Source organism: Stigmatopora argus, chromosome 1 (genome assembly GCF_051989625.1).
Source record: "Stigmatopora argus isolate UIUO_Sarg chromosome 1, RoL_Sarg_1.0, whole genome shotgun sequence".
NCBI classification, from domain to species: Eukaryota; Metazoa; Chordata; class Actinopteri; order Syngnathiformes; family Syngnathidae; genus Stigmatopora; species Stigmatopora argus.
In genome coordinates, this window is record NC_135387.1 from 3,863,739 (window position 1) to 3,889,697 (window position 25,959).

At 43.4% G+C, this 25,959-nt stretch overlaps 1 protein-coding gene across 3 annotated transcripts in view; it reads left to right on the forward strand.

Moving 5' to 3' along the window:
* The first annotated feature begins 1,682 nt into the window (after positions 1-1,682).
* Positions 1,683-25,959, forward strand: part of cacnb3a (calcium channel, voltage-dependent, beta 3a) — a 50,915-nt gene continuing 26,638 nt past the window's right edge. The window contains exons 1-2 of one of the 3 annotated variants that reach the window (XM_077616326.1): positions 1,683-2,100; positions 9,543-9,635. In XM_077616326.1, the coding sequence (XP_077472452.1) occupies positions 2,035-2,100; positions 9,543-9,635 (159 nt within the window). In that variant the 5' untranslated portion in view covers positions 1,683-2,034. The remainder of the gene's footprint in view (positions 2,101-9,542; positions 9,636-25,959) is intronic. The other 2 variants (XM_077616244.1, XM_077616173.1) reach the window with 2 other exon arrangements.

Genomic DNA, 25,959 nt, shown 5'->3' on the forward strand with positions numbered 1-25,959 from the left:
ACACCATTTTCCCGGTTGTAACAGGCTTGCTAGCTTCGGAGTTGACCGCCCTTTCTTAATGATGTCCATTTTTTTCTGGAAAAGTCCGTCTGGAAAATAGCTTTGTGAGCGAATCTGCAACAGAATCCATTTGATTTTGCTTCTGTCGGCCATTGTGGGTGGAGTTTGCGATCTCTGGCTGCCTCACTATGGCTTTGGCCCGCCTACTAGCCAATCATAGTTGGTGAAAGCAATGACGTATCCCAGCCAGCAAAATGCGAAAGCGTATGAAAAAGCATTGTGGGGTTGCCAACTCGAAATCTGATTGGTTAAAAGCAACAGTCTAGTTTAATGCAGCAGAGCCCGCAGAACTGATTGTGAAGACTTTGAGGCAGATCTGATCTGGCAACAAATAATGGCTTAAATGTGATTGGTTAAATGCTTCAATATGAAAACACACATCTTGAAGCAGTGCAACCAGGGGGAAAGCAATGAAAGGAAGCTAACAGACAATTTGGAATTATTTAATAAGTATTCATGGACAAAATATAATTAACATCAGTCGATGATTCAGATATTTCTTAGGCCAGCAGAGAAGGCCTGGAAGGCCCTGACGGCACACCACTGTAATCTATAGATAAAAATTTGTAAATCCTTTAAGTACTGTACTCACAGTGAAAATAGTTCCTCCCCGCTTAATTTAAATGAAAAAAACAGTTTATTGTGAGCTTTAGTCCAAGTCAGATTTAGTTAGATTCGAGAGGCATTGGATCATCGATGGAATATTCAAGTGGCGCTGTAAGGGAGCTTTACAGGAGGAGCATTTGTACGAGGTTTTCGGCACACAAGGAAGTTTCTTTTTTGGTACAAATATACTTTTGTCAAGGACATGAAACTGTCCAGACGATTGCCATGGCTATGACCATGTTGTCATCAATCTCTGGGACACTTTGCTTCAAACTGTGAGCCATATTGAAAGTTTCTTGCCGATTTCTCAAACTACTAAGACCACGTTCTTCATCTCTATTGCCGTCATTGTTTTGGGATAAATTAGACTTACACTTCCTGGGACTTAAATGGAAATTGAACTTCCACGCTGCTCCTCCGCGGCGTCCAGCCATTTTAGCCACACAAAGGGCTCTATTTTCGGACAAGGGCAATGGTGTCCGCCGTAACGTCACCTGGGGCTCGCATTTCTGAAAAAAATCCACCTTCGCTGAGTGTCTTTGGGATCCAGTTCATCGAGCCAACTCTATTTTCAAATAAGCGCCACTGCGTCCGCCGGAAGATCCCACAGGGCTCGCATTTCTGATAAAAAATTCACCCTCACAGAGGCTCCCGACCGCTCAGAAAGCTCTATTTTCAAATAAAAATGACGCTGCCCGCCATTATTTTTTTCTCGGTCCTAGGTTGAGTGACAGTCCAGTCTTCCGCAATTTTTATAGTGGCAAGTGGAAGACAGAGAAGCGTTTTAGCGGGTTCCAGCGTGAATTTTGAATTTTTCTGAACTTTTTAAAAATACTTAATAAAAAAAAAACACGATGTACTGAAGCGGTGAAGGATCTCAGTACAGTATATATAACCATCCTTGGTGGTGGCCATATTGGTTTCTGATGTGAAAAGGTCCTATCAAACCCCAATCTCTCCCCACTACCATCAATGATCGTTTATGCCTGAACACAATAATGCGTAAGACCTATGTTACAATTAAGTAGCGAAATTATTACCGCGGTCTGCCCTCATTGTGAAGCTATTTTCACCAATATAAAGCAGTTTGGACACCACCGGTAGGGAGGCACTTAGAACATACAAACCTATGCTGGCAGCTTGATTCTCACAGGCGCATCATTTCATCGCCTCCCGTTTTCTGCTGCCACAGTGACAGGTTTTTTTTCTGTCTTTCTTTTTCCCCCTGCCTCTACGCGTCTCTCGGTCGATGATTTCGATGCGTTCGCGGTCGCCTACCGCCTCCCTCCACCCCCGGTAGCCCATGTCGGCGTGCCTCCCACCTCCTTCCCGCACCCCCGCTCAGGCTCCGCGGTGCCCGCCGTCAAAATGTCCACTCTGCCTGTAGACCCCCTCTCGGCTGTGGAAAGCGGTCCCCAGTCGCACTATTTCCAGGTAGGTTCGGATAGTTGTAGAATGCGATGAATGATTGACTGGTTCTCTAATTCGTGGCTACTCGGGGTTGAAAACGAATTCGTCGCATTTTGTCATAGGCTACTTTCTTCTTTCTCGCTTTTTTCTCCAATAAACTGCAGATGAAGCTTCGTTTTAGTGTGCTATCCAAACGATGTCTGGCCATCTTTCCACACGTTTCAATATTGTTGCAGTTGCTGCTTGTGGTTTATGATCGTTCCTTGTTCAATCCAGCATCTTTAAAACTAGCAAACAATGGTCGTCTGCTTCACCTGTAGTTATATTCTACTGGATTTGGACATTTCTCATTTATTCATTCTTATTTGGCCCAAATTGTGAGTGTATCACTTAGCCTGCATCTTCATGCAGACTTCATATGTGATTCCAGGACAGCCACAGTTGAAGAACAGGCGGGTCTTTTTCCACAATCGATAATATTTGTATTTTATATGCAATACACTAAGGGCGGCACGGCGGTGAGTGGTTAGCGTGGGGGCCTCACAGTGGGAGACCTGGGTTCAAATCCAGGTGGGTCCACCTGTGTGGAGTTTGCATGTTCTCCCCAGGCCTTCGTGGGTTTCCTCCCACATTCCAAAGACATGCATGGTAGGCTGATTGGACACAGTTGCCCATAGGTAGGAATGTGAGCGTGAATGGTTATTTGTCTCCTTGTGCCCTGTGATTGGCTGGCCACCAATTCAGGTGTCCCCCGCCCCTGGCCCGAAGTCAGCTGGGATAGGCTCCAGCGCCCCCTGCGACCCTAGTGAGGATAAAGCGGTTCAGATTTCTGATCTCATATCCATTTCAGGATCAGTGGTCAACACAGCAGACAACTTTTCCAAAGTAATCGTGATCTTAACTCATTCACTCATAACCCCTCTCACAGAGTATGGGTTATCGTAGTTAGTTAAAGAAGGAAATTGATATTGAAAACAGATATTAATGGCAGTAGACATCCAATCCTTTTCAACTGGCTGAGATTGAGAAAACAAAACAATTTAATTCCAATGTCAATTTTATATATTATACTAAAATGTTATTTAAAAATGTCTTTACTCTTTCACCGACAGTGGCACTATTCAAATGTTGACACTTAAATCCTGTAAGCCTTTATGGACCATGTGACTGTTTTTGCTTCTTTTTTTACAGTTAGGACTTTTAACCCTTTAGAGGGCAATTGACTCTTTTTGGTTATTAAAACCCCTAAAATATTTGCATACCGCTTATCCTCACAGGGATCCGGGGAAGGGGGCTGGGGTGCTAGATCGTACCCCTGCCATCCACGGGCAGCAGGAGGGAGACACCCTGAATTGTTTGCCAGCCAATCGCAGGGCAGAATGAAACAGACATGCACTCACAAATACAGCATCACCGAGTGGGAATCAAACCCAGACTGCCCACACTGAAGTCAGGCGGAAGAACCACTGCACCATCGGGTGGGCACAATTACTATTTATAGAGTATTACTTCATTCATTTTTCCGTATGCTACAGCCTTTTTTTCCTTTTATTCATTTTCTACACTAATAATCCTGTGTGTCGCAGCCTGTATCCCTGTTGAAATTCTGAAAAAACCAGGCTACACCCTGCTCTCGTAGCCAGTTGGTCAAATAAAAAATAGATTCGTCATTTAACCCAAATTTCATTAATTTAGAACTTAGACCCAATTATCTAAAGAACATGCAAACCCCAGACAGGAGGCCAAAGCCGAAAATTCAAAACCTGGATATTTGAACTGCAGGTACACAGTCGATTGGTCGCCGGTCTTTTGGTCGCCGATCTTTTGGTAATAATTAACATTTAAATCGTTGCTCAAATTCCCTAAATACAAACTGCGAATTACTATTTAGTCATACTTAATGCCCTAGTAATTATTAGGCTAAAGCAGGGGTCTCAAACTTGCGGCCCGCGGGCCAACTGCGGCCCTCGGGACGATAATTTGCGGCCCCCGTCTTAATATGAAAGATTAATGTTCGTGCGGCCCGCAAAATTGATATGAATGACACTTGTGTTCGGAGCAATGTTCCCTCTAAGCTGCGCGCGTGCGCAATTGCGCACTACTCTCGTCTTCTCTGCGCAGTAGCAATCATATGGCGCGCAGTAAAAAAAAAAAAATCGATTTTTTTATTTATTTATTTATTTTTTATTATTATTATTTTTTACCCCTTTCCCCATGATGGCGCCGTTTAAGTGGCAGCCAGTGGCAGTAGCTCTGTCCACTCATGTTTTTCGTGTTTTACAGCATGTTTTACATGAAAAATTAGAGGGAACATTGACATGCACCTGCTTGTGGCAGGTGTGATACTGGTGTGCCCATAGCGAGCAATGATGATGTCGTGACCGGATGATTCGCCTAAAGACGTTTCGCCGACGGACGTTTGGCAGACGGACAGGTCGTACTAGTATTTGTTAGTTTAATGATTAAATACAAATACTAGTATTTGTATTTAATCATTAAACGCTGTTTTCAGCTGGATTTGACCGAATTTGAGAGCATTTTGAGCCGTTTGGCGAATGGACGTCTATAGACGTTTTTTTGCCTCCATCGCGATATCATCCAGTATTTGTATTTAATCATTAAATGCTGTTTTAGGATGGATTTGACCCGATTGCTGTCATTTTACGGCTCGGTTCTGCTACATCTGCCTGCCCAAGAGTGCTTATTCCCGGACTGCCATGCCCGCCCAAGAGTGCTTATTCCCGGGCTGCCATTGATGGTAGACGAACATTGATTTTTACTATAATTTGGACAACACCGGCGGTGGGCCGGATTAAAAATCCTAACGGGCCGTATATGGCCCGCGGGCCGAGGTTGAAAAACTTGTACACACACGATCCGGCGGGGCGAGCGTTCGAATCCCGTTTCGGCGAAACCTCCGTTCGGCCGAATGAACGTTCGGTGGAACGTCCATTCGGCGACCTGCCCGTCTGTCAAACGTCCGTCGGCGAAACGTCTTTAGGCGAATCATCCGAGTACCGATGATGTCGCTCACACTGGTACTCAGTGCGCTCAGGGAGGTTGTCTTTCTGCTCAGACCAACAAAAAATTAGAGGGAACTTTGGTTCGGAGCTGAATGAACCAATCACGGTGAGGTATACGGCTCTGGAGGGCGGGACATCGGCCGGGCTGTCCAGTGCCTCGCTCACTCACTCATTCATTCCTCCAATCAGCTGGGCGGAGGAGAAGCCGTGAGGCCGATCACTCCGCTCGGCGCGCACACTCCTCCGCTGCTCTCAGCATAGAACTGAATGAGGCGCTATGATCCGTGATCCAGCCTGTCAGTGTCTGTAGCCATCTCCGCGATTGAAACGGAGAGCGAAAGTGCACATGCGCCACAAACCCGCGCGACTGAATGTGAAAGATCAACCCGAAACTCATTCCAAGTGGATAAACATATTACAGAGCCCCAGAAATGTCTCTTTCAAAGCCTGCCGTGAAGAGAAAGGTCGGTGATGAGCACAGACAGTTTCAAGAAAAGTGGGGAGTGCAATATTTCTTTGTTGAACACAGGGGCACCCCGACGTGTCTCGTTTACACTGAAAAAGTTGCGGTGCACAAGGAATACAATTTGAAACGTAATTGTACTACGAGACATGCTGAGGAGTACGAAAAATACCAGGGAGATGAGAGAGCCAACCAGGTTGCCAGTCTTAAAACACGTCTTCTGAGGCAACAGGATTTCTTCAAGAAGGCTACCAAAGACAGTAATGCAGCAGTCAAAGCTAGCTACGCCGTTTGTGAGTTGATTGATCCTGTGCTAAGTGATCCCAAATGGCTCATGGACTTGGCTTTTCTTGTTGATATCCCACATGAGCTTAATGTACTGAACAAGAAGCTACAAGGCCAGGGGCAACTTGTCAGTGCTGCCTATGACAACGTGAGAGCATTCTGCACTAAACTTGTGTTATGGAAAGCCCAGCTCTCTCAGACAAACCTTTGCCATTTCCCAGCATGCAAGGCTCTCGTGGATGCAGGCACACCATTCAGTGGTGAGAAGTATGTTGAGGCCATTTCGAAGCTACAGGAGGAATTTGATCACAGATTTGCAGACTTCAAGACACACAAAGCCACATTTCAAATTTTTGCGGACCCCTTCTCCTTTGATGTGCAAGATGCCCCTCCTGAGCTTCAAATGGAGCTCATTGACCTGCAGTGCAACTCTGCACTCAAAGCCAAGTTCAGGGAGGTGAGTGGAGAAGCAGACAAGCTTGGGCAATTTTTGAGAGTGTTGACCCCCAGCTTCCCTGAACTTTCCCGAAGGTTCAAGCGGACCATGTGCCTTTTTGGGAGCACATACTTGTGTGAGAAGCTCTTCTCCACCTTGAACTTCAATAAGTCCAAGTACAGGTCCAGACTTACTGATGAGCATCTTCAAGCTCTACTGAGGGTCTCCACTGCTTCCTCCCTCAAGCCAAATGTGACTATGTGAGAAGAAGCGCTGCCAGGTCTCTAGCAGCAAGGAGTAGGCAAGAGAAGCCGTGTTCAGAATATTTCATGTTCAATGTTCCATTCAAGTTCAGAAAGTTAAAGGTTAAAGACCTGTTAATACAGACATTTGAAACGGAATAAAAATAATTCATTTTCTCTACTTAGCCAGCCAGTGTATATCTACTGTATGCTCATTAGTATTATTTGGTTTTGTATTACTGATTGATTGATTTTTTATTCATCTTTAAGTTAATTTATTTAATTCATTATTTTTTGTTAAAAAATAAAGATATTTGATAACGTTGGAATGTTTTATCAGTCCTTTTCTTGTGGAAATCCTGATGCGGCCCAGTCTCACCCAGACTCGGCCTCTAGCGGCCCCCAGGTAAATTGAGTTCGAGACCCCTGGGCTAAAGAAAAGCTCAAAATTTCCTGGACTTTTATTGTTTTTCATTGGAGAACTTGTTAAGACCCTGACTGACGTAGCTTCTTAAAGGGACAACGCATGTACATACAAACTCTTATACACTCACACGTCGGCTCAGTGAAACTGCTCATGGCCATTGTTGGCTTTTATTGATGCGTAGACCGTTTTTTTTTACCTTGTTTTGTCGCCGGTCTTTTGGTCGTCGGTCTTTTGGTCGCCGGTCTTTTGGTCGCCCGTTGTCGCAGTCGGGGCGACCAAAAGACCGGCGACCAAAAGACCGCCGACCAAAAGACCGGCGACCAAAAGACCGGCGATCAATCGACCGCACACGGAACTGCGAGGCAAATATGCTAAGCAGCACTTCACTAACCTCATTTAAAGTATATTCCATTAAAATTCTTAGTTGTACAGTGGTACCTCGAGACACGAGCTTAATTCATTCCGGGACTGAGCTCGTATGTCGATTTTCTCGTAACTCAAACGAACGTTTCCCATTGAAATGAACTAAAAACAAATTAATTAGTTCCAACCGTCTGAAAAAACACCAAAACAGGATATTGAATTGGAAAAAATGTTTTATTTGTTCTAATTCGCCATCTAGTAACAAAGTAACACATAACGAGTGTTTTCATATTACTAAAATATGTTTAATAGTACTAAATTTATACGGATTTCGAAGGGGAGAGAGAGGGCGACAGACAGAGGGGGGGGGCGTTTTTGCAAGGCAACGCGCTGGTAAAATAACATAAACAAATTTAAATGAACTTGGATTACGATGCAGACACACTCAAAAATAAGTTTAATCGAACCTAACACTAAACTTAATTCTAATTTTGTTTGACATTTTGACACCTTTCTTCTCCCGGGTCCACACTGACTTTCAGTCAATATCAAGGGTTGTTTGAGTTTGTATTCCCTTCAAAATATTCCCAAAATGATGCACATAAATGTCCTCACAATAGGATAACGCACGGCCACTTGCCAACGAGAAGTAGTATATACGCCATTTGCACTGACTAACGGGGGAAAAAACACTGAAAAAATGCAACGCTCCCCCCAGTGCTCGCAGAGACATTAAAAAGAGGGAGTTGCGACCAGAGACATTACAAAGAGGGAGTTGCGACCAGAGACATTACACGAGGGAGTTGCGGGAGAGAGACAGTGCCCATGATGTTCTTATGAGCAGCATCTTGCGTCCGCTGTCTGCTCGTATATCAAAATTTGTCTCGTATCTCAAGATAAATATTGGCCCGAAATTTTACTCGTATCTCGAATTGCTCGTATGTCAGGCTACTTGTATGTCAAGGTACCACTGTATTCATTAATGTCATACTAAAACTCTGAATCAGTGGCCAGCCGACCGTAGGGCACCAGGAGACGGACAACTATTCACACCAGCACTCATACCTAGGGGTTATTTAGAGTGTCCAAGCCACCTACCAGTGGCGGGCCGTCAGGGCCTTCAAGGCCTTCTCTGCTGGCCTAAGAAATATCTGAATCATATATTATATTTTGTCCATCAATACTTATTAAATAATTCCAAATTGTCTGTTAGCTTCCTTCCCCATTTTAGTGCAATTTTTGCCGTTTCGCGTATGGACGTATATGGACGTATCAACGTTCATCGCTGTCTTTTTCCTGGGGCCGGTTCTGATGTCTCAAAAGCTCCAGTATTTGTATTTAATCAATAAATGCTGTTTTCGGCTGGATTTTACCCCATTTTCGGGTAATGTTTGGCGGCACGCCATTGACGTTCTTCGCGGTCTTTTCCCGGGAAAATCACCCCCTGGCCCGGTTGTAATGTCTGAAAAGCTCCAGTATTTGTATTTAATCATTAAATGCTGCTAGGAAGTGGATTTTACCCCATTTTTGTGCATTGATTTATTGATTATTTTTTATGTGTCGCAGCTGTAGCTAAAGTAGAGGTTTTATAGCCATAAAATAGTTTTTGAGGGTTGGATTGATTCCTTGAAGGCGCTACAAGAAAATGCACGGGCCGCCACTGCCACCTGCATGTTTTTGGGGATGTGGGAGGAAACCAGAGTACCCGGAAAATACCCATGCAGACCCGAGGAAAACTTGCAAAATGCACACAGCAGGACCAAAATGGATTTGAACCCAGGACCCCGAACTGTGAGGCCAATGCGCTAAACATTTATTCACTTGGCCACCCTTGATTCAATCATTTTCTGAAGCACTTATCTTTGCAGGGGGTGCTGGAGCCTATCCCAGCTAACTACGGGCAACAGGCAGGGCACAAGGAGACGGGCAACCATTCACGCTCACACTCATGCCTAGGGCCAATTTAGAGTTCATGCCAGCCTACCATGCATGTTTTTTGGCATGTGGGAGGAAACTGGAGTGCCAGGTCAAAAGCCACACAAGACCGGGGAAAACACACAAACTCCACATAGAGAGGACCAACTTGGAATCAAACTCTCAACCCCAGAACTGTGAGGCTGATGCGCTAATCACTCGGTCGCTGGGCCGCCCAAAACTACAATGTGTGATAGTATTTGAGTAACAGTATTGATTTGTGTGTTGATGTTGCTTTTGTGTTTGCACACAGCTGCCAAGGAAGCTGCCCAAACGCAAGAGCCGTTTCAAACGCTCGGATGGCAGCACGTCATCGGACACAACATCTAGTTTCATCAAACGGCAGGTAAATGCAATTCTGTCATTCTCTAGGTCGTTTTGTGGCATCTAAAGATCTGACGCATGCATTCATGTCAAGCAAGACAGTCATCATAAACAATTAATTAATATTTATTAACTGGATAGAAGCTGGTGTAGTGGTTCACTCGCCTGACTTCACTCCGGGCAGGCGCAGGCTCGATTCCTGCTGGTGGCGGTATGATTGTGAGTGCGAATGGCCATCTGTCTGTCTGTGTGCCCAATGGCTGACTGGCGACCAGTCTTGGGTGTAGTCTGCTGTTCGCCCGAATTCAGCTGCGATAGGTTCCAGCAACCCCTGCAGCTTTTAGAAGGATGCGTGGTCCAAAAAATGATTGATTGAATAGAATGGAAAGGCTGCATCGTTGATATTTTAGGTGTAGTTTCCCCTTTCATCAGAAGAGGGCAACAAAATGGTAGAGTTATATGACAAATCCCAGCAGAGAATCAATTTGTAATTAAAGTTTTTGGGGTCAACCACAAGTAAGAAATCTCTGCTGATTTGTCAAGGTAGTTATTTATTTATTATCTTTCTTCTTTTTTAATCCATGGCCTATTTTATTTAATGATAAAAAAGAATGCAATTTATTCTGTACACCAGGGGTGCTCATACTTTTTCAGCACCCAAGCTGCTAAAGAAATGACCACGTCAAAATTCTATAGCCTTTTATGTTTATTGAGAAATATATCAGGGATTCTTACAAGTTTCGTTCATGTTTGTAATATGTACTATATTCTACTTCACAATGTCCTAGCAGCCCAGTTAAGGGAAGTATCATTCATCTTCCATACTCGTAAGAGTTATGGGGGTTGCTGGAGCCGAAACCAACTGCGAACGGCAGACTACACAATAGACTGGTTGCCAGTCAGTCGTAGAGCACACAGAGAGACAGACAACCAATCAGACTGCCACCGAGCGGGAATCGAACCCGGACTACCCACACCAAGGAAGAACCACTCCACCATCGGGTGGCCGGGAAGCAGCAAACTGAATCAAATCAATTCTCATGCGAGCTACCAATGGTACCCAGGGAATCTACTGGTAAATCAACATAGCACCACTGCTGTACGTTAGCAAGTCGTGATACCCACAGGATTTCGGAGAAATGTAATGACAAACATTGAATTATCATGTTTCAGCGCCATTGATAAATGTCCAATCCATTTAAAATTGCTGCCAGACTTTCACAGTTAAATGGATTGGCCGTTTATCACCGTTAGCCAATGGGTTAACAAAAGCAGAAAAAAATCACGATTCATAATACACATGTTCATCACATGTCAAAAACATGGGTTTCAAGCTCCTGGCCATCTACATCCTTTTTTTGCGGTATTTGAAAGGAAAACATTTGATCACTCAAATGAATGTACTAAATATATTTTCTGTAGTCTGACTAGTCTTTTTCCCATTTTAAAACGCATAATGAATAAATCTATATTTTTAAAAGCATTAAAAATTAGGCCCGGTGGGCGAGTGGTTAGTGTGTCAGCCTCACAGTCCTGTGGTCGAGGGTTAAATCCCAAGTTGGTCCTCACTGTGTGGAGTTTGCATGTTCTATTCCAGCTTGTATGGGTTTTCTCCGGGTACTCCGGTTTCCACCCACACCTCAAAAACATGCGTGTAGGCTGTTTGAAAACTCTAAATTGCCCCTAGTATGTGTGAGCGTGAATGGTTGCCAATCTCCTCATGTCCTGCAATTGGCTTGCAATCAATTTAGGGTGTCACCCACCTGGTGCCCGAAGTCAGCTGGGATAGACTAAAGGATACCCCCCTACACACACACACACGCACACACACACACAAAACCCTTGTGGGGATCCACGGTTCAGAAAATGAATGAATGGCTCTTTCAACTTTTTGGTTTGCCCACCCCTGTTCTAAAATCGTCATATGTTGCTATGTGAACATTAGCTATGCTTTGTGATCTGTGGCAAGAAGTATTTACTCAAGGAAGGGGGGCAGCGACAATAAAAATGAAAGGGAAAAAAGGCTAAGTAGACATCTTCAACAGGAAACCTTACTTATCCTGATCACGGGGTTGTGGGGGCCTAAATGACAATCTCTAGATCCCCTGAAAATTTTGTGTGTAATATTCATGACATTCCCTCCGAAGACTTGAAGCATGGTTTCGGTAATAACACCGGCAAATCTCGGTCATTAGCTCGCCTTCATTTACATTTGACGTTGCAACAATAGGTGAGCTGAGAAAAAATGTTTAATGCAGGGGTAGGCCATTTCCCCCAATAGATTAGATAGTTCTTTTCTGTGATGGGGTGGGGTGTCCATGGAGGAACTGTGGCGTATGACTCATTTCTGCAGCAGCATGCTGCCAGAAGTAGGATTGAATGTTGCGAGACCCTGAATGTATCATGTCTTAATCGGAGGTTTTTGGAACACGGTCGGTTTCATCGGGTTGGGTCGCTTCTTTCTGCCTCCAGGTGCGGAACTGATTGGGGCTTTACGTCTTTGTTTACTTCATTTCCCCAATTTTAAATCCAAACCACCGAAGTCCACCTCCCTAGATTGATCCATTGACATGTCTTGACTTTAAAATCGATGCAACAGCACTGTGATTTATGCCAGAGAGCTATGAGCGCGTCATTTTTTGACATTGAATTACGACTGTGCGGTTAATAGAATGCCTGTCTTCATAGATATTGGGTGACTGGCGCTCTTGCATTATTTTGTTGGGAAATGAGTGGAGTTTTTCAGACTACTGATTAAAACAGTCATAACTCTAGTTACAAATGCCTCTAGGTATGAAATTTTCGGGTTACGAAACCCTTTGATATTCAAATGACCATGGCAACATTGGAAAACGAGATCCAACTTACGAAATCCCACAAAACGTAAAGGCATATCTTATATCCGTAATTTTATTTTGATATTGTCCCAGTAACATTGCAGCTTACTCCCACAACAACAACAACTCTCTTTTGACTGCCGTTTGTCGTCACAAGCTCTTTATTTTAAATTATTGTTGCGAATTAAATGAATTAGCAGGCCCTGTTATTAATCGGAAAACAGAAGATAAGAAAGTGGCGTGGGGTTGAGTGATATTGCAAGGCAATACGACCAGCCGTAATCCACCTCTTAGCAGCTCAACTCTATTGAAGCAGAAGGAAGCATTAAAAGTGACAACTCCTTGGCATGGCCTCTGTACTAAACGACGAGATGGAGAGACTTTTTCTCCTTTGGAGTTCTTTTAAAGGCTAAGTTGTTTTGAAACAATAATTTGAAGTTGTTTAGATGTGTTTATGCGTGTGTTCGTTTACTAACGTTAACTTCCGCCTTACTTTACTGTACTACTGCACGAATAGAACATGTTTTTGCATGCTTGTTATTCATTTTTATATTTTAATTAAAATTTAGGCTCCAGCACCCCCCGCCACCCTAATAAGGATAAAGCGGTTCAGAAAATGAGATGACATTTTTCTTATCATTTTCTTTCATGTATGTCTGTTTCTCACATCTTTCATCCAAAAGTGGAGCCCTAACCCATCTTTAAAGGGTAGAGTTGGAGGACCGGGTAACAAATTACAGAATTTACATATAAAGTACTGCTCTGCCTACTAAAAATCCAAGTTACGAAAAAGTTATGGAATCAATTAATTTTGGAAGTAGCGGTACGACTGTATTTATATTCTGTTCATCGTTCATTTTCTGAACCACTTTATCCTCACTAGGGTCGTGGGGGTTCCCCCCTTTCCCAGCTGACTTCGGGCCAGAGGCGGGGCACACCCTGAATCGGTGGCCTGCCGATCGCAGGGAACGAGGAGACGGACAACCATTCACGATCACACTCATACCTAGGGGCAATTTAGAGTGTCCAATCAGCCTACCATAAATGTTTTTGGAATGTGGGAGGAAACCAGAGTACCCAGAGAAAACCCACGCAGGCCCGGGGAGAACATACAAACTCCAGACATGTGGACCGACCTGGATTTGAACCCAGGACCCCAGAGCTGTGAGGCCGACGCACTAACCAATCGATCCGCCGCAATGCCTATGTACCTCTAACATATATTATTATTGTCACGTTGTTTGGGGTTTTTGAGTACAGGTGTGTGTATGTGTGTGCGTGCTCTCCTTGTGTGTGTGCTGTCTGAGTGATTTGTACGTGTCACCTTGTGTCCCTCCTGGTTTTCCGTTCCTCCCAAAACCACCTGTTTCGTGTTTATAATTATTTCGTGTGACGTCCATTTAACGGGACTGTTTCGTGACGTCATGGTGGAAGTATTATTCCTGTACTCCCGTATTCCCGTTCCTGTGTGCCATGTTATCTTGACTACCTCATGTTTGCCCAGTTACTCAGAAGTTATGTTTTTGCCTCTTTGTCGTTGTTGTGTCTTCCCCTGGTTATTTTGTCACTGATATTTGAACTTTTGGCATTACAAGCCTGAGTTGTGCTGGAGCACTGTCATCGCCTTTTTCTCTGACCCGCATCCTGGGTTCTTGGCTTCACACACATGAGGGGAAAACATGACAATTATATAATACTAATTCTAATATATACTATTATATACGGCGGCTTGAGTGGTTGGCACGTCGGCCATGAGCTCTGGGGTCCTGGGTTCAAATCCAGGTCGGTCTACTTGTGTAGAGTTTGCATGTTCTCCCTGGTCCTGTGTGGGTTTTCTTTAGGTATTCTGGTTTCCTCCCACATTCCAAAAAAACATGCATGGGAGGCTGATTGGACACTCGAAATTGCCCCTAGGTATGAGTGTGAGAGTGAATGGTTGTCCGTCTCCTCGTGTCCTGCGATCGGCTAGCCACAGATTCAGGGTTTCCCCCGCCTCTGTTTTCCTCCTACATCTGAAAAACTTGCACGGTAGGCTGGTAAAATGCCCTTAGGTATGAGTGTGAGCGTGAATTGTTGTCCGTATCCTTGTGCCCTGCAATTGGCTGGTCACCAATTCAGGGAGTCCCCTACTTGGTCCCCATAGTTGGCTGGGATAGGCTTCAGCACCCCCGGCGGCCCTTGTAGGATAAGTGATATGGAAAATGAATGAAGGAAGTAATATAATGACTGCTTCAATACCCTTCCGTGATCGGTGTGCTTAAAACAAATGATGGCAATCAACTGGATTTTTTTTTAAACCAGTACCGGCATTTGAAAACCCCAAATTGGTCAACCTCTAGCCATCATTGGTATTTTTCTAAAGTTATTGTGTGGTCAATGTAAAAACTACTACTATCGCGTGTATTAAACTCAATGGCCAGTGAGTTCAGTTTCATGGTGATGTATTATAGAATCGGTAGTGACAATATTAAAATTATGCTTTTCGATTCTTTGAGGTTGAGCATTCCAATTATTGTAAAGCTGAATTCATCAGGTCTTTGATTGTTCTTCCACAAAAAAGTAACACGAGGCAGCATTTGACCATCATGGGACAGGTTACATTGACAAAGATATCATACCGGTCTTTAGTAATTATAAGTTCACGGAGCCCTATTTTTGTACACAGTGCCTGCACGTAAATTGCGTCACACCTTTTTGCTAAGATAGGTGTATGTCGCTGCAATGGTACATCTTTGTAAACATGGCCAGCACAAGTGACAAATTGGTGGATAATTTTGTGGACATGACACTAGGGCTGTGCTCCATTGCAAGTCATACAGATGCAGTGATTTTAGTAAGCTTGGGATTGAAGCGTCAGCTAAAGAATCACGTAAAGCAGATGTCTTTCATTCATAATTCTTTGTGTGTGCCTTTCATGGCATTCTTTACTCACCCTGACCCCTTTACCATAGTTTGATGATGATGATGATGTTGCACATTCAAGCTGTTTCGCCATAAGATTTTATTGCATTATCTCCCCTTTCCCATGAGGTAGCCACACTTTATATTGTCTATAAATTGTTGATGCATCTCCCATTTCTCCAAACCTCTGTCAGTTGTGCCCCATCTCAGAGCTCATAAACATTCATCTCTTCTCTGTATTTCTAGTCCGAGGATTGACTCCATCCATTAACCCCATTCCCCTTTTATTCTGCAACTACTGGTGCACTGTTGCTTTGCAGGGCTCGTGAGAGCTCCAAATTTGTTCTTGTTATCTAACAAAGCCAAACACTCATGAGAATAAGAAGCAATCACGAGTAGGTTCTGTGGAGTTCTCACTATATATTTCATCCAAAATAGGTTGTCACAATCTACTTTTGGATGAAATTGCACCTGGTCTGCGTTCTGTATTACAAATGGTTATCATACCACTGTTTCATTTCATTTACTAAAGATGAAGGCTAATGAACTACACACTAACGTTAGTAATGATCATGTGAAGATAAAGCATATGTAGTCGTGAGTACGTCTTCAAACATAACGTTTTCAAATTCCACTTCGGTCAACAGATAATCAGTTATAGCCGTGTAGTTCAGCACAAAAATAAAAGAACAGATTTCTGCGTTAACTATCGCCAAGGGAGCGAGGGTTACTTTTTACTTCATTTGGTAATGCATTGACAGCATTCAATTTTATTTTTTTCCTCCATCAATTTCAATTACCGTCCAACATATGTACACGTAAAGATGCTATCTTTGCCCCTGTCAATTGACGCACATGCTAAACAATCTACCACGAGCTTGTCAACTGTGTTCATATTCCAAATATCATTTGACCATCTCTGAGAGTAATGTAGGAAAACTCAAAAATACATCATCTGTACAAGTATCATTTTTTCTTTCTCTTCTTTGTATTCTTCATTGATTGAAGGCATCTCCAATGCCTATCCATGTGTTGTTTCTGAATTTGTCACGACTCTTTTGTAACTCACAACAAGTTTTTTTTTCTGAATTGGTAGACGAAATCATTAATTCAGACTGTTCTAGTAGCCTTTCTTTAAGTATCTGGACACAAAAACAAAACTGTGCTTGTAAACAGAATTAAGACAAGAACAACTCAAATTGAAACAGATCCTATCATTTCCAGAGTTGTTCTAAAGGAAGTAGGTGTACACAGCACTGGTAAGTCTTATCAATATGCCAGCTCGGGATAAGCGCAAACTGTGTGGCAATTTGGATGAAACTTCTGAGAAGAAACCCAGAAACTTGCAGAAGTTTATTGGTTCATATTCGACGAAATATCCCATGTTGAAGCCATCTCCAAAAGGACCGACATTTGCACATTGCACAACATACAAGTGCGACTTCAGCGTGGCACATGGTGGAGTTACTGACTCTAAAACGCACATAGATAGACCCAAACACAAAGATATACTTATTTTCATTATGCTGTACTTTTTCAAAAGTTTGCAAAAACACAATATGTCAATCATGGTAAAAAAAATGATAATAACAGTTTGATTTAAATTGTCCTACGTTTTTTTTCTATTTTATATAGATTTTGCGCAAATCGCATTCACTCCTGATGAAAACACAAAACCCCGGAAATGAAACAAGAGTACAGACGCTCCCCTACTTACGAACATTCAACTTACGAACAACGGTACATACGAACATGTCTGCAAATTGCGTTTAAGTTCGAAAAATGTTCGTAAGTCCAATTTTCTATTTTTTTCCGAGTAGTGCTTCTTTCCGCCGCTAATATGCCTGGCACTGTGAGGGCTCAGCTCACCCAGCATCTACCTTCTTCGTTGCAATGCGGAAGTGCGTGAACGTATCTCCAGTGGGCAAAGAACCTTTTTCATTTGTATCATTAAATATCTCGTGCATCCATTATTGAATATGGTTGGTAAAAAGTGAAATGCTTCTATTGAGGGAGTTGCAAGGAAGAGGCAAGCCATTTCATTTGAAACGAGTGGCAATAATAACGAAGCTTGATGCGCGTGAGAGTGGTGAGCGTTTCACGGGCATTTAATCGTTCGACCGTCAGTACCATCTATAAACAGAAAGATCGAGCAGCAGGACCCAAATATTGAACGTTGCACAAAGTTTGCAAATCAATTGAATGATGCCATACAGTGCTACCGCATCATTTATGATGAAAAAAAGAAGAAAACTGTGCAATCGTCGTTAGATCGCTTCTTTCGGCCGGATTCTAATACATACATCTCTCTCTCTATACAGTACTGTACATATTCTCTCCATTTTATTAAATGTTTTTTTCAGTACAAACCAATGTGTGTTACTTATACAAGCCTTAAACATACAAATGCACTTATATAAACCTTCAATATACTTATATAGGCCTTAAACATAAATTATAATAAAATATATAGCACTGAATCAACTTACAAACAAATTCAACTTATGAACAATCGCTCAGAACCTAACTCGTTCGTAAGTAGGGGAGCGTCTGTACTCCTGAAATGGGGTCGACGTAGGTTGGCAGCTCTGCTGTTGACCTAGAAAACATCTCTTACTGTTGACCCAGAAAACAAAGTTTATTATGGAAAAAAAGAAGAAAAAAAGTACTATTATTGTCTTATCCTTATCTGTGTATTACAGGTTTGCATGAGGTGAGACATTGAAGCTAGGATAACTAGCGTATTTACTCAAAAGACAAAGTCAAAAGCCTTTATTGTCATTATACAACAGTTGCGTATAACGAAATTAGTGGTGCTACTCCACAAAGTGTGTTTCCCAATAAAAACATAAATAAGTTATTTAAAAAGTCACGTCCGGGCAAGGTAATTCAAAAATATTGCACAATCTAAGACATTGCACATTGTTATTGCACAGAAGTATAATATACAGACGCTCCCCTACTTACGAACATACGACTTACGAACAACAGTACATACGAACATGTCTGCAAATTGCGTTTATGTCGAAAAATGTTCGTAAGTTCGATTTTGTATTTTTTTCCGAGTAGTGCTTCTTTCTGCCGCTAATACCGCCTGGCGCTGAGGGCTCAGCTCACCCAGCATCTACCTTCTTCTGCCCTCTTCGTTGCAATGCGGAAGTGCGTGAACGTGTCTCCAGAGCGCAAAGAACCTTTTTCATTTGTATCATTAAATATCTCGTGCATCCATTATTGAATATGGTTGGTAAAAAGCGAAAGGCTTCTATTGAGGGAGTTGCAAGGAAGAGGCAAGCCATTTCATTTGAAACGAGTGGCAATAATAACGAAGCTTGATGCGCGTGAGAGTGGTGAGCGTTGCACATATACAACTTGAATCGTTCGACCGTCAGTACCATTTATAAACAGAAAGATCGAGCAGCAGGACCCAAATATTGAACGTTGCACAAAGTTTGCAAATCAATTGAATGATGCCATACAGTGCTACCGCATCATTTATGATGAAAAAAAGAAGAAAACTGTGCAATCGTCGTTAGATCGCTTCTTTCGGCCAGTTTCTAATACATAAATCTCTCTCTATAAAGTACTGTACACATTCTCTCCATTTTATTAAATGTTTTTTTCAGTACAAACCAATGCGTGTTACTTATACAAGCCTTAAACATACAAATGTACTCATATAAACCTTCAATATACTTATATAGGCCTTAAACATAAATTATAATACAAAATATAGCACTGAATCAACTTACAAACAAATTCAACTTATGAACAATCGCTCGGAACCTAACTCGTTCGTAAGTAGGGGAGCGTCTGTATAAAAAATATATATATAAAAATATAAGCCGCATTTGTTGGGCTAAAAAAATGATGACTGAATCGTCTGGGTTTCTTATTAGAAGTTTCATCCAAATTGCCTTCCATTTTGCACTTAACCCTAGCAGGCATATTGACAAGACTTACCAGTTCTGTGTACGCTTACTTCCTTTAAAACAAACCCAGAAATAATAGAATTTGTTTCAAAGCAAAAGACTGGTGGTTTAGTTAATCTTAATAATACTTACCGTATTTGCTCGCATATAAGCTGCTTTTATCGGACAAAAAATGACTGAATCAAGGGTACGGCTTATATGCGCATAAAAAGACAACATGCACGAAACTGCAAGGTGACAAAGAGGAAACACCATAACGCAAGACAATGCAACCTCATTTATTTCAAAATAGAGAAAAGATGAACATATAAAATGCTAAACAAAATTAATTTTGACGTTTATGAATGAAATTCAAGGAAAAAAACATATCTCACTGTTCGCTCAGGGTGTCACCATCTTACCTAGGACGCCGCCATCTTACTTAGGGTGCAGCCGTCTTACCTAGTTAAACGTGCTCAAACTAGCCAGATGCGAGTAGATGTGTTCGTAGCGTTTACCATGTCAGCACATCCCAATAGTTGTTACGGTCTTGCGGTCGATCATTAAAATATGAGCCTCGATACCTGCGTAATGTGTATCTCATGCTATCACTGCGCTGAGGGACTTGGTGAACACTATATTGCTACGGACACGCTTCCTAGTTGTGCTTACGTTCGTGACCGGACGATTCGGCGAAAGACGTTTGGCCGACGGACAGTTAGCCGAAAGACGTTTGGCCGACGGACAGTTCGCCGAATGGACGTTTGTCCAAACGGACGTTTCGCCGAACGGGATTCGCGCGCTAGCCCCGCCCCCGGATCGTGTGTGTACAAGTTTTTCAACCTCGGCCCGCGGGCCATATACGGCCCGTTACAGATAACATTCATTTAGGAATAACAAGGGCATTTATTCACAGCCAAACACACGCAGAACAGTACGTGACAGAAGAAATAGAAACTTACACCAGCATAGACAACGTTGAGATTAATCTTTGAATTAAGGTTCTCAGCAAATCATTTTGAATATATATTCCCTAAAATAATGGGAAATTATTTAAGAACAGTACGTGACAGAAGAAATAGAAACTTACACCAGCATAGAAAACGTTGAGATTAATCTTTGAATTAAGGTTCTCAGCAAATCATTTTGAATATATATTTCCTAAAATAATGGGAAATTATTTAAAATTAAAATATTGTTCTTATTGGCACACATCACTAGAACTAAAAGTGAGATGCTATTTGACCGGTCTTTTCTCTAACATATCATAATATTCATCCAACGTTTATTAATTGTAATTTCTTGTAAACTGTGTGTGTGGGAAAAAAATTAAGTGTTTAATTTATTATTTTATTAAACAAATAAAAGTGGGGATGTTTCTCATTGTGTTGTTTTTTCTCAGTGCCAGGCACGTAGCTCCAAGCAAAAGACTCTAAATCTCAGGCTAGTATGTATGTGTACATATACTGTACGTGTGCCCCTTTGTGTGTTTGCATGGCCATGCATTTAGGGGAAGTTTTGCATGTTTACCATTCCTTTCAGCTTTAGTCCTCTTGCCAAGTGGTTTAGGTTGTTTTTACCAGTGCTGTGGGTCAGCAAGGGTCACCAAAAGGATTATTGTAGTTGAGTGACAAATGGATCACAAAACAAATTCACTGAACACTGCTCACCATCAGACGTAAACAACATGAATAAGACTATATAAGTCAACTGACACAAAATCCGTTAGGCAAAGAGTACCATCCTCTGAATGCAAGTTTAATAATGAGTCATTTGGGAGTAAATAGAAATGATTCAAATGAATTAGTCAAGAGCCAGTACAAAGATAATCATTTTACTTGCTTTTTAATATTAAACACATTATCAATAAGCTGCCATTCAAAAAAATATTTTATTAAAAAGAAGACAAAGCAAATTCACAGATAGTGTTTTTATTAAAGCAGTAAAAAACTTACAATTAAACACTTTAATTTTTTCACACACAGTTTACAAGAAATTACAATTAATATATGTTGGATGAAATTTATGATATGTTAGAGAAAAGACCGGTCAAATAGCCTATATGGCCCCATATGGCAACAACAAGACCGCTTTCTACTTCCGCTATAAATCTTCATCTCAAAATGTACTGCCCCCCGGTGGACATATTTCTTAATACAAGTACGTAATACAATGTGCTGCCAATGTTTTATATTTTTTATTTTATCCATGCGTTTAAAGTAGTAGCCATTTGCCATGCTTGGAGCTACGTGCCTGACACTGAGAAAAAACAACACTAAAAGACTTATGTGAAATTCTAAGTGCCTTGAACAGACTAGAGGGCTTAGAGAACAATACCTGAAAATGCCATGGAACACACTTTTACTTCTAGTTTAATTTTAAATAATTTCCCATTATTTTAGGAAATATATATTCAAAATGATTTGCTGAGAACCTTAATTCAAAGATTAATCTCAACTTTTTCTATGCTGGTGTAAGTTTTCTGGAGTAGGATTTCTGGATTTACAATTTCATTACAGTAGTATAGAACTTACTGTTACTACTACTTTCTTTTCTCTATTTCTTCTGTCACGTACTGTTCTGCGTGTGATTGGCCGTGAATAAATGCCCCTGTCCCAGTCCACCAGATAGTGCAGGCCGCGACCACGGCGGCGAACGTCCAGAAGCCGTTCCACAAGAAATGCCGGGCCCCCATCGATCATCAGCGGAGGGGGTGGGGGAGAGTTGGGGGGGACAGCGGGCTCGTCGTGACTGGCTTGATTTGGGAAACGTGGAAGGTGGGGTGGATGCGGAGAGGCGGTGGGAGCTTGAGGCGCACGGCGTACCCGTTTGATCTCATAGGGACCGATGAAGCGGGGGGACAGCTTCCGGGACTTGGTCCTTAGGGGAAGATCTTGGGTGGACAGCCATACCTTTTGACTAACAAGCTAGGTTGGTGCGTGGGCACGACGGCGTTTAGCCTGCCTTTGGGCACGGGCGGAAGCGTGCTGAAGCACAGCACGGGCCTCTTCCCAGACACGGCCACATCTGGTCAGGTGTGCCTGGACGGAGGGCACGGCAATATCTGCCTCCAGGGAAGGAAATAAGGGGGGTTGATAGCCTAGGGAGCACTCGAAAGGGGACAGGTTGGAGGAGGAGTTAGGGTGGGAGTTGAGGGCATACTCAATCCAGGGCAGATGGTCGCTCCAGGTGGTTGGGTCGGCATGGGTGGCGCAGCGAATCGCTGCCTCCAACTGCTGATTTGTGCGCTCACACTGACAGTTTGACTGCGGATGATATCCCGAGGAGAGGCTTGCTGTGATCTTAAGGGCTGCACAGAAGGCAGACCAGACGTGAGAAGTGAATTGTGGACCCCGGTCGGAGACGATGTAGGCCGGGATTCCGTGCAGGCGGAAAACATGCTGCGTAAGGAGGGCGGCCGTCTCCTGGGCTGAGGGTAGTTTTCGGAGGGCGATGAAGTGGGCAGCCTTGGAAAACCAGTCGACTATGGTGAGTATGACGTGTTACCCTGGGATTCAGGAAGGCCCGTGACGAAGTCGACCGCAATTTGAGACCAGGGACGGCTAGGAATTGGGAGTGGAAGGAGTAGACCGGAGCTCGGCTTGGTGGAGGATTTGATGCGGGCGCACACTTGGCAGGCAGATACGAAGGATCGTGTATCTGCCCTTAATGTCGGCCACCAAAAGCGTTGGCGCAACACCGCCAGTGTGCGGGCAACCCCCGGGTGGCAGGTCAGGCGGGAGGTATGGGCCCATTCTAGCACCTTGCTCTGCATTGGGGTCGGAACATAAAGGTCCTTATGCGTACCTCTTCCTGGGTCCGGTTCCAATTCTTGGGCCCTCAATACTTTGGCCTCCAGCCCCGTCCTCATACTAGCCACCATGCAGGAGCGAGGTAGGATAGTTGGGGGCTCCTCCTCCGAGTTCGGGGAATGGAAAACGCGGGATAACGCATCCGGCTTCCCGTTCCTGGAACCTAGGATATAGTTTAGCGTGAAATTAAATCTACTAAAAAACATGGTCCACCTGGCCTGGCGAGGGTTCAGCCTGCGGGCCGGCCTGAGGTATTCAAGGTTCTTGTGGACCGTCAGAACTGTGAAAGGCTGGCTAGCCCCTTCCAGGTGGTGCCGCCATTCTTCCAGAGCCATCTTCACCGCGAGCAGTTCCCGGTCATCAATGCCGTAGTTGCGTTCTGCTGGAGACAGCCTATGGGAAAAGAAGGTGCAGGGGTGCAACTTCCCATCCGCCTGTTTGCGCTGGGAGAGGACAGCGCCGACCCCCACCTCCGAGGCGTCGACCTCCACCTGGAACTGCAATTCAGGGTCTGGGTGGGTGAGGACGGGAGCAGAGGTAAAACAGGACTTCAGATCCATGAATGCCGCTTCCGCTGCATCTGACCAACGGAACGGGAGTTTCGTGGATCTGAGTGCTGTGAGGGGGCGGCAACACGGCTATAGTTCCTGATGAAACGCCTATAGAAGTTTGCAAACCGGAAAAAGCTTTGCAACTCCTTTCTCCCCTTGGCCCTGGGCCACTGAGTTACGGCTTCCACCTTTGTGGCATCCATCCGCACCTCTCCGTCGGCCACCACGTACCCCAGAAAGGTGGTCTGCGAGACATGAAATTCACATTTCTCAGCCTTTACGTATAGGCGATTCTCCAGGAGACGTTGCAACACCTGGCGCACGTGCTGTTTGTGCTCCTCAAGGCTGCGAGAAAAAATCAAGATATCGTCCAGATAGACGAATAGGAACTGATTGAGCATATCACGGAGCACGTCATTAATCAGTGACTGGAACACTGCCAGGGCATTGCAGAGGCCGAAAGGCATCACTTGGTATTCGAAATGGCCCAGGCGGGTGCTGAAGGGCGTCGTCCATTCGTCCCCCTCCCAAATTCGGACAAGATGGTAGGCATTGCGGAGGTCTAGCTTTGAAAAAATGCAGGAACCGTGCAGCGGGGTAAAGGCCGAGTCGATGAGCGGCCTCGATGTGTGTATATGTGTATGTGTATATTGAGCCGCAACAGCTCTTGCAACTACGGCAAGCAGCCCCCGACTGTACTATTTTCCCCGCAGAAAAAGTAGTGCCTAGTGACTGCTGGGATATATAGTTCTTTTGTCAACCAATTGACAGCGGCCGTCATTTAATAGGGTGGATTTACAAAAGAACTCCTGCCGCTAGATGTTAGCATCAACAAAGCATTCCGTGCTAGACTGCGAACTACCGTATTTTTTCGCGACTATAAGGCGCACATAAAAGTCTTAAATTTTCTCCAAAATAGACAGGGCGCCTAATAATCCAGTGCGCTTTATATATGGACCAATACTAAAATTGTTATCATGATAAAATAAAATGAATCAGTTGATAGGGTACACCGACTCTACTATTTTCCCGTAGACAAAGTACTGCGCAGTGACTGCTGGGATATGTAGTAGTTCTTTTATCAATACACCCAATGGATTGTGGCCTGTATACATTGACATCAATACAGCTTGACAAAGCATGGAAAGCACTGTTGGAAAAGTTACGCTAGCTACCAGCTAGCTACTATTTACGAATGGATTGTGGCCTGCATACATCGACATCAATACAGCTTGACAAAGCATGGAAAGCACCGATGGAAAAGTTACGCTAGCTACCAGCTAGCTACGAGTTACGAATGGATTGTGGCCTGTATACATCAACATCAATACAGCTTGACAAAGCATGGAAAGCACCGTTGGAAAAGTTATGCTAGCTACCAGCTAGCTACTATTTATGAATGGATTGTGGCCTGTATACATCGACATCAACACAGCTTAACAAAGCATGGAAAGCACCGTTGGAAAAGTTACGAATGGATTGTGGCCTGTATACATCGACATCAATACAGCTTGACAAAGCATGGAAAGCACCGTTGGAAAAGTTACGCTAGCTACCAGCTAGCTTCTATTGGCGAATGGATTGTGGCCGCCTGGACGAACGTATAAAACTCAGCGTTTTCGATGACTGCTGGGATATGTAGTAGTTCTTTTGTCAATACACCCAATTGGGCAATTGTTCAATTCAGACACAGAAAATTAGGACTTTGATGGATTTGTGTGTGATGATGACGTGAGTAAGTTGTAAAATGGCTAAAGTAAATAAAGTACAACCGAACTCAGTTTTCCTTCCGTTGCCTTTTAAAAAATATGTTTTTAGCGTGTGGGTGTAGCGTGCAAGAACTATATATCCCAGCAGTCACTGCGCACCGGAAACCGGAAAAAGAGTCTGGGACTGCTTCCGGTAGCCAGCGCTATTGCGGTTAGATATTCATATATAATATATTGGATTGGATTGGATAACTTTATTCATCCCGTATTCGGGAAATTTCATTGTGGCAGTAGCAAGAGGGTGATTAGACAGAACAACTAAGCAAAAGCACAAAGTACAAAGCAAATCAAAGTAAATGGGTTCATTGAGAATCACCAAATCAAATCATTAAGACAGAAAAGCAGCAAAAACAAATTGAGCAAGAGTGGACGGAGCTACCGCCGCCGGCTTCCACTTGAATGGCGCCATCTTGGTTGTGGTAGCTAAAACGGATACAGACTCAAAAAGACGTTGCAAAATTGGACAAAAACCGGAACCACACACGGGAAGTCTTCCACAAGATGGGGGACTTCTGCAGACTGGGACCGAGGTAGAGACTATGCAGAGTCACTCTTCCAAGCTTATCCG